General features: G+C 35.5%; 1 protein-coding gene across 3 annotated transcripts; it reads left to right on the top strand.

The window, feature by feature from the left end:
* The first annotated feature begins 7,236 nt into the window (after positions 1–7,236).
* On the top strand, positions 7,237–12,890 carry LOC110897976 (zinc finger CCCH domain-containing protein 11-like). 3 transcript variants are annotated; one of them, XM_035981924.1, is made up of 13 exons: positions 7,237–7,611; positions 8,025–8,166; positions 8,239–8,328; positions 8,597–8,759; positions 8,828–8,889; positions 9,085–9,242; positions 9,362–9,450; positions 9,722–9,910; positions 10,501–10,604; positions 10,690–10,874; positions 10,967–11,029; positions 11,343–11,463; positions 12,287–12,890. In XM_035981924.1, the coding sequence occupies exons 4-10, from the start codon at positions 8,721–8,723 to the stop codon at positions 10,694–10,696; spliced, it is 648 nt and encodes a 215-aa protein (XP_035837817.1). In that variant the 5' UTR covers positions 7,237–7,611; positions 8,025–8,166; positions 8,239–8,328; positions 8,597–8,720; the 3' UTR covers positions 10,697–10,874; positions 10,967–11,029; positions 11,343–11,463; positions 12,287–12,890. The 3 variants fall into 3 exon arrangements, with proteins under 3 accessions (XP_035837817.1, XP_035837819.1, XP_035837818.1); XM_035981926.1 differs by having other exon boundaries at positions 11,343–11,460; XM_035981925.1 differs by having other exon boundaries at positions 8,072–8,166.
* The last annotated feature ends 538 nt before the right edge of the window (positions 12,891–13,428 follow it).

The following is a 13,428-nucleotide window of genomic DNA, read 5'->3' on the forward strand; positions in this document are numbered from 1 at the left end:
TCCTTGGGTAGGACAACAACCTTAACTTACTAGACAAAACTGTATCATGAAGTCCCTCCTCTTTATATCAACTTAATCGCCGAGGCCGATGGCGAGCGGGTCATTAGTTAATAGCGCTATTAGGTTTAACAAACCTCACACCGCGTCGTTCGAACGGGCGTGTACTAATGGACTATGGCAAACTGTCAGTGATGATAGACACTGATGCAGGGCACAACTTATATTTCGTTAGTAGTCGATATGGTATGGTCTAGTGGTTCACAGGGGAAGCCCCCCACTGATTACGGATATGGTTTGGGAAATCAAGGTATGGGTTATGGTTTGGAAAAGAAGAAACTGGTTAAACATACTCTCAACTATGGGGTAACCCCCACGGCAAGTAAGCCAACTAAAGACAAACTATGTTTTCGTAAACCACTTAAAACGAACACCCAACTATGAACTCGCTCAACTTTGTTGTTGATTCGTTGCTACATGCCTTGCAGGTCTTTAGGTGCATATTGATTGGAACTTGCTATCTGAGAGGCTGGAGTGGTCATGGGTCGAGTTACATGGAAACACAACCAAGACTAAGAGCTATTACATGTGGTTCGTAAACATTTAACGAATTAAATATGCTTCCGCTGTAAACTGTGATATATTGTAACGTTGTAACACTTATTGTTAATAAATGAAAGTTTTATTTAAATATACTCATGAGTTCAATGTGATTGATGGCTAAGATCCTGGTCAGTCACGCCTCCAAGCGGTGGTACTCCGCATGTGGATTTTGGTGGTGTGACATTTTCAACTTGGTCGTTTTTCCTAAACCCTATGCCAAATTTTACATTGCTTTCAATCTATTTTTCAAGCATAATTTCATAACCTTTGTAGGACTCCACCAATTTTTCACAAGTGATTTGGGTGGATTCCAACTCCTTTTTACAGGTTTGATATTTTCCTATCATGGTCTGGAGTTGGTCCTTAGTTATGCTATGCTCTTGTTTGAGGCTGCAAATCTCATTTTCTTTTTTCAGACAATTTGATTATCAATTCTTTTAAAGATTTTTTAAATTGTACTTCACCATTTAACAATCTATCTCTAAGGTTTTCGTTCACCTCCTTGATGATGGATGCATTTTTCTGAACAAAGGTTTTTAAGAACCTGGGGTGATACCTTAGTTGCAGCCATCATGGCACAATTACAGACATGTTCACTTTCTTCTGGCTTTTTCTCCTCTTCTTCAATAGACCATGGGTCAGACAGTGGTTCCAACAACAACAGCAGTAACCACTGCTTCAGCAATTGTATCCACTGTTTCAGCACTGGATCTTCCTTCTTCAGTTTCCAGCCCTTCTAGAATTGACTCTAATGCTGCAAAACAAAATTCATTACTAGAAATAGCATCATCAGCATATAGAGCAAAGTTTTCATCTCCTAGTTCCTCAGGCAAGCTACTCAATCAACAAATCCTTGTGTGAAAAAGCTTTGTTGATCTGCTTGAACAGCTGTTTGTGCAGCTTGCTGAGGTGCAACTGGTTGCACCTGAACCTGAGGGACTGGGGCTTGGACATACTGTATCTGAGGAACAGTGGTTTGGACATAATGCACAGGAACAGGGGTTGCAGGGTGTGCATAGTGAGCAGTGTTTACATGGGCAGCAGGGGCATATTGGGAAAACTGCACAGTGGTTTGGTTATTTTGTGGTCTAGGGCTAGGGTGTGTGATGATTGGTCCACTGTTTTAACTCTTACACTCTCTAGAAAAATGACCTAACCTATTACACTTGTAGCATTTGATCTTTGATTTATCCAACCCTACTTTTAAATTCCCATGTAACCCTGGAAATTTTCTCCCCGTTCTTTTGTAAAACTTGCTGGTTCTAACACTCAGCAGTGCAAGTTGGTGCAAAATATCCATTGCTTCCAGATCAGTTGGATCAAAATGCTGGAGATCATTGAAATCAAAGCACAGATTGTCAGAATTCTGGTTTTCTCCATTTGTTATAAAAGCATAATTGGATGAGTGAGAATAAGAGTTAAAAGCTCCACCAGCTGTTATGTCAATGTAATGATCATAACTCTGATCCTTACTACTACCAGATTCTTCATGGCCCAAAAAGAGCTGTGTTGCCAAATGAGTAGTCATCTGCAACCTTCCTAGTCTCTTGTAACTTCTTTTTCTGGTTCAACTCCCTTTCATAGGTCAGGAGTCTACCATGAAGTTGGGTCAGGGTCAGATCTTTGAACCCAACTGAATTTCTGGTTACAAAAGCAATTGTGTCCTATTTTTCAGGAAGTGACCTAAGAAACCTACTGTTTTGGGTTACTTTAGCAAATTCAACCTTAACAAGTTTTAGTTCACTTATGAGATAGCTAAAACGTTCAAACTGTTGTGTTAGTGATTCACCCTTAGTGTGACAAAAGATTTCATACTGTTGGTTCAAAATTTCCCTGTTATTTTCAATTACTTCTTCAGTCCCACCAAATTGTTCCTTAAGTGCATCCCACAATTCCTTGGCACTGTTACAGTGTAACAGCCCAGCATAAATTTCATTTGGGAGTACAGATGCAACGATGCTAAATGCCTTGGCATCCAGTTCAATTTTCTGAAAATCCTGATCAGTATAGTTTTCAATTTTCTTAGGTCCAAAAACTTTTGGATCCTCAGCACTCGGCACCATTGGAACATGTGGTCCAAAGCCAACCGACTTCCAACATCGGGTGTTCTGTTGAGCTAGGATGTGACCCATCCTTCGCTCCCAGATGTTGTATTCAGATCTGATCAACATAGGTGGTTTGAAAAGAGAACCAGTGTTATTAGTGTTATCTTGTGATTGTGTAGCCATTTTGGTTGTTTCACAGGTACTGAATAATCAACTTTTGTAGTGATTAACCCTTACTCTGTTTTTCAACTAAATACGAACAATCGAAAGTATCAACGAACTTGAGCTGAACTTTTACGTCAAAATGATTGTTAGATCAAGTTTGACTGTCCTTGCTCTGATACCAATTGTTAGGATCTGAGTTTCTTTTGATTGTGTTCGTTTGATTAGAATGAAGATGAAACGGAGTTAATTGCAGCGGAAATAGATGAAACAAACTTTCAACTCACAATCAATGGAAGAAATAGTTTTAAGCAAACATGTTTATCTCATAATCGAATGATTGTATTTATTACAATATTCAACTACAATGCATGCATGCACTAATCTCCCCCTCAGCCTGAGCTCACTTGATTGTTCGTACAAAATGACTTATGCAAAAGAGCTAATAGAACAGTACAGAATATTGTTCTATTTATAGTACAGAACAACCACTGATCATCTTTGGCTGACGTCACCATGAAAGTGACATCTAACCTCCTAACAACCTACAACCACTAACTATTACAACCACTGATGCAAACTACTGATTAACTAAACAATACAGAGGATAAACTAAACTATTGATTCTTCATTCCACTGTTATAGTTCCAGCAGTGCTTTGAGTCTTCAGCAATACTTGAATCATATCAGCAGATTGAGCATCAGTGCTTTATCTTCAACAGTCTTTAGATCAGCAGCAGTTGTAAGGGCAGTGCTTTGGGTCATCAGATGTTAGGACCACTTTCAAGGGGAAAGATTAAGTACAAACAACTGCTTATTCTGGATCCACTGCTCTGAGCTAGTTTTGGTTTTATCAACTGTTCCTTTGTAGAGTTCAATCCCAACATTTAGCATTGTTTCACTTTTGATTACAATGTGCTTACTAATGGTTCATAAATTCAAAATATGTTACAAATAAGTACATTCTCTTACAAATAAATATGTTTATCTTTTCACCTTTTTTAAATAATATACCTCTCTTAGTCTTTTTTTAATACTTGCTTATTTTTTTTCAATTTAAAGTATTTTCCTTTAATAATAATTTTTTCCTGATTCTTTTTTCATTGATTTTTATATATCAAGCAAGTAAAGGATATATGTAAAGAATAACTCTTTAATGTGAAACCAATCTTGTAATATTAGTGATTTATCACAATAGTCTTACTTATACTCCATGATAGTTATCGTTCACGTGTCTACTAAAAATTTATATGCTAGTTTGCTGTTAGATGTACTTGTAAACTCATAGGCTGGGCGGTGTGGTATAAGGCTGGGCGGTGTGGTATAAAGCTCTTAGAGGCTTTATAATGTCACGTCAGTGCCACGTAAGTTAATAGTAGTACGTGCATCAGATTTGGATGGTTCGCTGGTCGTTTGTTATTTGGTCAAACGATGGTACAAGATGTCACTTTGGAGATTTGCAAAGAAGCTCCCAAGAAGGTATCATTGTAAACGCATGCCCTTGATACAATTTATATTCGTTGTAGGCGGCGGTTATGATGTCCACGTCATTTGAATCGCTTCTTTTTGTGTGATAGTTGGCGTGGCTATTGTATATGTTGTTGAAGTTGCTAATCTTGGTTCACATTACGGTCCACTTGCCCGAAAATGAATCGGGCGTTCGATATTCACCACGAGCGATTATGTTGAAAAACTTTTCACGTATAGGTCTCCAAAAGATGACTATATCTTGGTCGGTGGCTATAAATTGAAATAAAATATAATTTGAAATTAGAAGCAACAAAATAAAAATAAAAATATATTTATAAAATGTTAATGGAGAAAAAAATTATAAATAATCGGATCCTCCGATACGTCGAGCCATGCTCGTGCCATTTCTAGTTCTTCGGTAGGCGTACACCTCTCGGTCGTTTTAGGAGCACGTTCGACTTTCTCAATCTTATTGTGATGCCTTCTTACGCGTCCACCTCTTAAGGTAGTGAGTTGGGTTTCGGGTATGTTTTGGGTTTGAGATATAGTCCGTTGGGTTTGGGATATGTTTTGGGTTTGTGGAAAAAATGATGGTGGTTGATTTTGTGCGGTATAGTATCCAAAAAAACCGGGATGCGGTGATGGCGTTGTCGGATGAGGGGAGGTTGGAGTGGTCGGTAGCATCGGATAATACTCATTCTCACCCGTTCGCGGGTCTCTTCGGTATTATTCTTCTTCCTCGTTGTTTGCAAAATTACCACAAAACGGATTGTTGAGGTCCCATGCGTTTTAGTTGTTGGGAAACATTGTGTGAATTGGATAGTTTGTATAAAAATGTAGAGAAAAAGATATTATAAATGGTATGGTTTTGTTAAAAAGTAGGATATATATAGTGTTAAACTTAAAAATTTAAAATGTTTTTTTTTTTAATTTAGAGTCGTTACCAACGGGTAGAATTTAAAATGGACCCACAAAAGAGTCATTAGCGCTTGTTACTGTGCCAACGAGCCATCAATGGCGCCTCCCATTGGCGCCTAGGAAATGGGGTGTGAGGCACTATGGAACGTTAAAGTTGATGATTTGACAGCGTGCGAGAAAACAGCGTACAGCCTTAAGACTACCCACTATGGTGACTAAATTGCACAAACGGTTGCCACTTGACAAATAAGACAAAATTGTAGAAAATTATTTTAATTAAATAATTGAAATTTATGCACAACCAGGTTGGTATGGCAACCAATGGTTGCAACCAACAATCAAACATAATATTAATTCTTTATTCTTTTTTATATTATTTAACTTCTATTTCTTTATAATATTTAATTCTTTTTCCTTTTTTATTATTTAACTTCTATTTCTTTATATAATAAAATACTAGTTTAGGTTGGGTTGTGATAGTGGGTGAAAAATTGGATTGGATTGGGTTGTGTAGATGAAAGAGAGAGAAATTAGTATTTTAATAAAAGATTGGGTTGGGTTGGGTTGTGATAGTGGATAGTAATAGAAAACTCTATTTGGGAATTAAGGTTCTTGAAGAAACTTGTTGAAATTTTATGTATTTTGAACACATTTTTTTTAAGTTTTAATTGAACACAATTACTATAAATATGATTCAGGAAATAAGCAAAAAAATATGATGAATGATTTGACAACATAACTAACCACCAGAAATTTATCGTTGGCTTTTATAATTTGACCTGATAAATAAAAAATAAAATAATATTGTCAATATCATAATAAAATATATCTATATAAAATTGGTAAAATGACTAGAAAGTCACTAAAGAATAAACAAACAAATGGGGTGAAAGGCTGTGAAGGCAGTGATATCTTTATGTAAATGACAAAAGGGCCCCCTAAATCATCACCTCAAAAGTACTTCTGGTGTTTTTTTTTTTTTTTTTCTTTTTAGCTTTTCACTGTCCCAAAACCTTTAGAGGAAAAGTGATTAACAGAGAATGTAAAAATGAATCAAATAAAATGGTGAATTTCCCATGAAACGATTTACAATATCCCCATAAAACTATGGTTTATGTTAATCGCGTTGTAGCCTAGTGGTATTTTGAATTAGATAAGGCTTAGGGACCATGAGTTCTTTGATTTGATTCCCATAAAAAGGGTTTTCCCAGATTCATTGGGTTTCCTCCTAAACTGATGTATATGTATTATTGTGTAGTGGAGATGGATATGATCGGATAGTTTCATTGATGGCATGATGATCCGTCAATGATTCAAATTTACCGTTAAAAAAATAAAACTATTGTTTATTGCCATGTCTAGTTTTCTTATTTACAATTAATAAGAATTTTTTTTTTTTTTTTTTTTTTAAGAATGTGTTTTGGAAGGAGTGGTAAATTTGTTTTGTAAGTTATTTCGTTCGGGACACTAGCGTCTTGCTACTAGCTTTTTTTTTTTTTTTTTTGCCAGCAAATGGACCATCATATTAACAACAAAATAACGCGGTTAGCAAGATAATAAGAGCAAATAGTACTCAAATTCCCAAGAATCAAACCTTTAAAAAACAAAAGGGTAAATTACACTTTTCGTCCTTTATGTTTGTATCGGATTGCAATTGATGACATTTAACTTCAATAATTACAGTCGCAATCTTTTATTTGGAAAACTCATTACACGCTAGGTCATTTTATATTAACCCAGTTAAAAATTTTAGTTAACTTTAGTCATGTGCATTACACATGAGGGAAATTACATTTTAAGCATCTATATCTATATATATATATAAATGAGATGGATTTGGGCTAGGTGGCATTTCTATTTGGCCATCTTGGCTGATGTGGCAATGTAGTTTAGGAGGGAAATCACATTTTGGTTCTACACACAAATTTACAATGGATGGACGCGGGATCCGTTTTTAAATCTGGTTGGGCATTGTTTTGGGTCAACCTAAAATGGATCCTATATATTATTTTCCAAAACCCTAGACACAGCATTCATCTCCATTCTCCTTTCATCTCCGTTCTGGTTCAAGCATATGATTTTCGAGTCAATCATCTCCACTATCCTTCATCTCCATTAAGATATCTTCAATCACCCTAATACCAAATCCTCTTTTAATTCAATTCATTCTTCCATCACTATTAGGTGGAACTAAGTTTTTTTTTTTTCAAAACCCTAACACCGCTCTCCTTTGTCGCCCTCTATAATCGATCACCATCAAAAACGCAGATTTGCTTTCTTATTCATTTGATGGCTCAAAAGAAGGAATCATGTGTCCTTTGTACCCCTTTTCATCGTTTCCACAGTATAAAGACATTTCTTTTTTTGTATCTTTTTTTTTTTGCAGATTTTGTTATCTGGATTCTTCGGTCTCAAGGTAATGTTTGATTTTGGGTTAGACTTTGATTTCGGCATTCATTTGCACTTTTGGGGTTTCTGTTGTAAACGAGATGTTTGAAGTCGTTTTTTGTTTGTGTTGATCTGAGACTTTTTTTATTTTTTTCTACAAAAGCCAGAGACCATGCTACAAAGTGGAGTTCTAATGCTTCACAGACGATGGAGCTAGAGCTTAAGCCTTATATGATTTTTTATTTGCCTATTTTTGTTTGGAATGTATCTTTACGATTTTATTAAAATTGGTGATTTTAACAAATTAAACTCATCTTTAAACGAAAAATAAGCTTGATTAGATAGGTTTATTCAAAATAAGATCTTTTCAACGATTTATGTTCATCTGTGTTAGATCGGTATTTAAAGTTGAAAACTTTTTTTTTTGGTTTTTATTCTCAGGTGGTGTTTGAGATTGAATCTTAATCGAAAAGGGTTTTTATTCTCAGGTGGTGTTTGAGATTGAAAACTTTTTTGGTTGCGTGATCGTTTAATCCTTGAAGAACGATATATCATGGCTGTGTATACTTGTAAAAAGTGTAAGGTATGTATAGTATAAGCCATATTCTATATTTTTTTCAGTTTTCTTTTATCTAATGTTATAATTCTTTTTAAGACTGATGCATTTACTGTATGGAATGCTTGGGGACTGGCTTTAATTCCGATGGAACACTGTGCTCAAGTGCGTGTCAAGCTCAATTGATAGGTATTTCGCTCGGAGAACAATTGACATGAAATGAATTCATTTCCAGCTTATACAAGACAATATATTATGTCAATGTCTTCTACCTTCTCGAATACACTACCATTTCATTTTATTTCCACTATGAAATAAGTACAACTATTGTTTTGTTTTTAGTTTTCTTTAAGTTGATAATTATTATTCTGTACAACTGTTTTTAAATTCTATATTAGTGTAATTCTTGATGAAGTGTATTACTTGTACTGAATTCGAATGTATATTCTTATGCCAGATGTGAAAGGAAGAGAAGAAATACTGATAATTCATAGCAAAAACAAGAAGCTCGACAAGAACGTGTCACTAAATGTGATCACGATGCGAACTTCTAGGTTAAACTGTATGAGCTGGCAAATCTAATGAACGATACAACCATCTTGATGGCAGAAGAGGCAAGGGTAAGATTAGTTTGAAAAAGATTGATGACTTGATTGATAGAATCATTGTAGGAACTGAATGAACTCAGATGACAGATGGAAAGAACAAGATGTTAGTAGCCTATCATGAAACCGGTCATGCAGTCTGCACGTAAGTATTCACTCTACTCATCAATTTAACATAATGTGATGCAGTTTGGTCTAAATTTAAGGAGTGGTTAATGATTGGAAAATACAGTATTATTGGGCTGTAAAAAATGGGACTATTATATTGTGGCTTATGTGCGAGTTAAGAGCATATTTGTGAATCAAGTTAAGTTGGCCAATACGATTTACCATCTCATAGGTTATCGTTATGGTCAGGGGTGGATCCAAAGTCTATATTGTGCGAGTTTTTCAAGGCTGGTCAATGTGCGAAAGGTTTCAAATGCAAGTTTTCTCATGACTTGAATGTACAAACAAATGGTGAAAAGTTTGACATTTTCAGTGATAAGCGTGATGAAGGTGATGCTGTAACATTTTTATTTATTTATTTGTATTTTATTTTGTAGGTTTACCTTTTTTTCTTTGTGTCCTTTGATATGGATTATGGAGTATAATCAATTTCTACATGTGTATCTTAGGAACAATGGAGGATTGGGATTTGGAGACGTTGGAAAAAGTTGTGGAATCAAAAGGAAAAGAGTACAACCAGAATAAACCAACCGACATCGTATACTTTCTTAAGCTCTTACTTTATTACGTATCAAGTCTTTATATCATATAGGTGGATTATATTGGCTCTGTATCTAGCGCTAAAAAGACGATGCATGATAATTGGAATAAATTATTACTGCCAGTGCACGGGTGTTCTCCCACATTTTTTCTTTTGTTTTTTTTTTCAATCAAGTCATCTTAAAGTATAATGTCAGTTTATGATACATTTTTGGGAATTTGATTTTTCAAAAAAAATTTCATTTGACTCGTGGGGACTACTTTTGTAGGTTTGTAAACACTTCCTCGATGCAGTGGAGAAAAAGCAATATGGTTGGTTCTGGGTATGTCCAAACGGTAATAAAGAGTGCCATTACAGACACGATCTCCCTCCCGGATACATCTTGAAATCTCAAATGAAAGCTCTTTTAGAAGAAGAGGCTAACAAGCTAGCTATCAAGGATGAGTTTGAGGATCAGGTGATTATCTTTTCACTAATGCACCCTTTTTTTCTTTGACTCAACTGCATAAAACCATAACCAACGTTGTTTAGATTTCTGTTTTGGTTAACCATCAATTTGGGCCGAGAAATTATCATTAAACTTTTTATTATATCAAGTCTAAGGTTATAGGCTACCATGTGAAAAATGATGAGTTTGAAGATTACCTTAAATTGTACACTGATGTCCCTATAGTTTACGAAAATTTTGGATTTGGTCCCTAGCTTTCCTAAAGTTCACAGATGGTCTCTGTGGTTTGCACTTTGTAGCGCATTTAGTCCCTAACTTGGGCATGCTCCAGTGAGGTTGAAGTGAAAGGAATGGCGAAGCTTGATTATCTTGACAATTTGCAGAACATGACACATTGAAATCAGTGAATCTAACATTCATATTCAAGAAAAAAAAGTTTCTAAATTTTGCGATGGGTCAAAACCAGTTTGGATTAATCAATTTAACCTGTTTCTTTAAGAAAAAAAGTTTCTAAATTTTGCTGCCTGATCCGTTTGGGAATATAATATACCCATGATTAGTTAGCCATGTCCCATTAATATATGCATATACGTATGTAGGTTAAAGCAGTTTGTGGTCGTCTTCGTTCGAATTCAGGTAGCTATATGCTTGCTGAAGAGAAAACTCTTTATCATTTACTGAAAAACTATGAGCAAATCGGAAGGTAAAATGTGTTCTTTTATAGTTATTGTTTGATCATCTACACTTTCTTGCTTGTGATTTCTGTATAAACATTTTTTTATTTGCAGCTACTAATATTGAATAAAATTGCTACAATAAAAGACGGCGATACAATAGAATTTGAGGTACCTGGAGATGCTGAACTGAAAGCTTTTTTTGGGGGGGGGGGTTGGATGTGGGGAAGTTTATGGAGCATGCAATGAAGACCCCATTGACTCATCACGCGGCGTCGCCAAGCGGTTTAGGGGTCCAGGTACGGGCATCATGTTCTTTGTTCCAAATTGCGTATTATTTCTTGATTTCGCCTGGAGTCTGAACCGTAACATATGGTTGTGGTTTGTGTAGGGTTGTGTTTGAAGAAAATATATCTAAAGAATCTAAAGAAGGCTTACAAAATAAATCTATCAGGTACTTACAGAGTATTTAATTTTAGTATGCCAATTAATTAACACACCGAAGGATTATAGCAAAGTGTTTTGAGGAGAAGAAGACTCATATCTAAGCTAAAGTTCTTTAAATCTATGAGGCTTCAAGTGCTAACCTGATATTAAGGTCAATTGGCATACATTTATCTCAATAATTTAGTATTAGAATAATATTTTGTATAACTACCAATTATTTATCCATTGGACCTGTTGCCTTGCTTGCTCATTTTGTCACTTATAAGTTGGATACATGAAAGGTTTTGTACTCATGTGTTTATTTGGTCATATTTATGCAGAACTGATGGTCCATGGATTAATATCTATGCTCATGATGTTTTGTGAGAACTACAGCAGTGCCATTTGTGCCTACTAAGGTTCTTACAACAGATCCATTGCCTTGCAAGAAACAACATGGTGGTAAACCCCCACTTGATTTTGTTGTTTTTTATTTTTATTTGTAGTTTTGCTAACAACTTGGATCCGCGTAGCCTGGTTACCGGCATGGATTTAAAAAACGGTTGAGGCGTGCGCCTCAAGGCACCTCGAAGCGAAACACCCAAAAAAACGATTCTGGCCTCAGGGGGTTTATGTTGTGCGTGCGCCTCAGAGGGGCTGAGCCATCAGGGGTTTTTGATATTTGTTTTTAGATGTTTTTGACTTTTTGTGTCAATTTTAAGCAATTTATATCTTTTTATGTGTGTATTCGATGATGATTTTAGTTAGTATTATTATTTTATAAGCTATATAATTTTTATATTTTTTTTAAATTCCGCCTCGGGCTTAAGCTTCGGTTCGCCTCGAGGTTTTACGCTTTGTGAGGCAAAGGGAAAACACCTCGAAACCCGTTTCCGTTTTTTAAACCATGGTTACCGGCCGATCGTTTATGAATACACTATTAGGCTTTATGAGGGTGTTTGGATGCGCTTTTTGTAAGTTATTATTGGTTACAAGTATCTCATTATTTAGGGATCATATGGTTGAGGTAAGTACATGTATGACGGGCAAGTACATCCGTGTAAGGAAAGCACGTCTTCTGAGTGCAGGTTAAGCGTCATTTTCAGAATAAAGAATCTTTCTAAACAAATATATTAATTTTCAGTTGTTTCTTATTTTCATGCTTTATATTTTGGATTTCATTCAAGGTTGAGGTTATCGGACATACAATCTAGGTGTATAAGAGAGTAAATGAATATTTTCTTTTATAATCTTTTAAGTTTAAACATATTTTCTGAATGTCCAGGCATTTGATGTGTGGTCCGGGAAAAGTAGGATGACACTTCACCGACATTGCGGTCCTTCAACTTCACCGACTTCGCGTCAAGCATCTCACCGGATTCGGTCTCTCCGGCGCCGTCGACTGATGAACGGAATCATCTCTGATATGTTGCTCATCTAATATTTTGTGTGGTTAATCATATTTTTTTTATTTGTTCCATTCTGTCTAGATTTATAGTATTATACTCATCAGAGGATGTACTCAGAAGTGTCGTGGTTGACTTTTGGTGTGCTATTCTATTGCCGAAGAATGAGGTTTATGTGATAGTTATGTGTCAGTCGGGAACAACTACACAGGCCTACAAGTCCAATTCGAGAGCAGCGTTCTTCTAATGTCACAACTAATAACCTTTGCAAAGCATGCTGACATTTGACTTTGACCTGAATTGGCTTTGACTTACAAACGGTGGAGTAACCGTAAAAGCCTAACAATGCGTCGAGAAAGGGTATGAAAATGGTGTATAGTGAATGTAAATATAATATGAGTAGATGATGGGTAATGAATGAATGTTGGTGATTTATGTAGACTGGTTTGGTGGGAAAGTGAATGGTATGATGTTTGCTTGCTCTTTTTTTTCTTTTTTTTTTTCTCTACGGCTTTGGTGTTTTTTTTACCTTTATAAATGTGGAAACTGGATCAGAAGTTATGAATATAGTTTTCATGTTCATGTGTTTTGAATTGATCATGAATATCCATTCTCTTTTTTTTTTTTTACCTTTGAAAGTGTGCAAGAGGTGTGAGTAATTTTTTTAAAAACAATTTACACAATGTTTGCTTGCGCGTCTGTCAAATAATGTTGGGGTTTTGACGAGATTTGTATCTAGAACATTTTAGCTAATGGGCTTCATACATAGTGAACTTAGAGGTGTATGTGTATGAACAGGTTTCAAAACCAACCCGCTTTTCAAATTTGGGCCCCTGGTTTGAGTTAGGAATCGATTTGGGCCGTATTTGAACCTATAGGAACTGATTAGAGTCAACTCCAAACAGATTCGGGCCCAACCCTGTACCATTTCTTTTTTATTTAACCAATGTAATGTAATTTATACCAAATACAAATAACTAAAAATTCATCATTATTATATTATATATATATATATATATAT

Source organism: Helianthus annuus, chromosome 13 (assembly GCF_002127325.2).
Source record: "Helianthus annuus cultivar XRQ/B chromosome 13, HanXRQr2.0-SUNRISE, whole genome shotgun sequence".
In the NCBI taxonomy this organism is placed as follows: Eukaryota; Viridiplantae; Streptophyta; class Magnoliopsida; order Asterales; family Asteraceae; genus Helianthus; species Helianthus annuus.

Bases quoted from the DNA above. Each gene is read 5' to 3' on its own strand.
- LOC110897976 (XM_035981924.1), top strand. From the start codon at position 8,721: ATGAACGATACAACCATCTTGATGGCAGAAGAGGCAAGG. The intron at 8,760-8,827 runs GTAAGATTAGTT...GAATGAACTCAG, and splicing joins TGATGGCAGAAGAGGCAAGG to ATGACAGATGGAAAGAACAA. The intron at 9,451-9,721 runs GTATACTTTCTT...CTACTTTTGTAG, and splicing joins AGAATAAACCAACCGACATC to GTTTGTAAACACTTCCTCGA.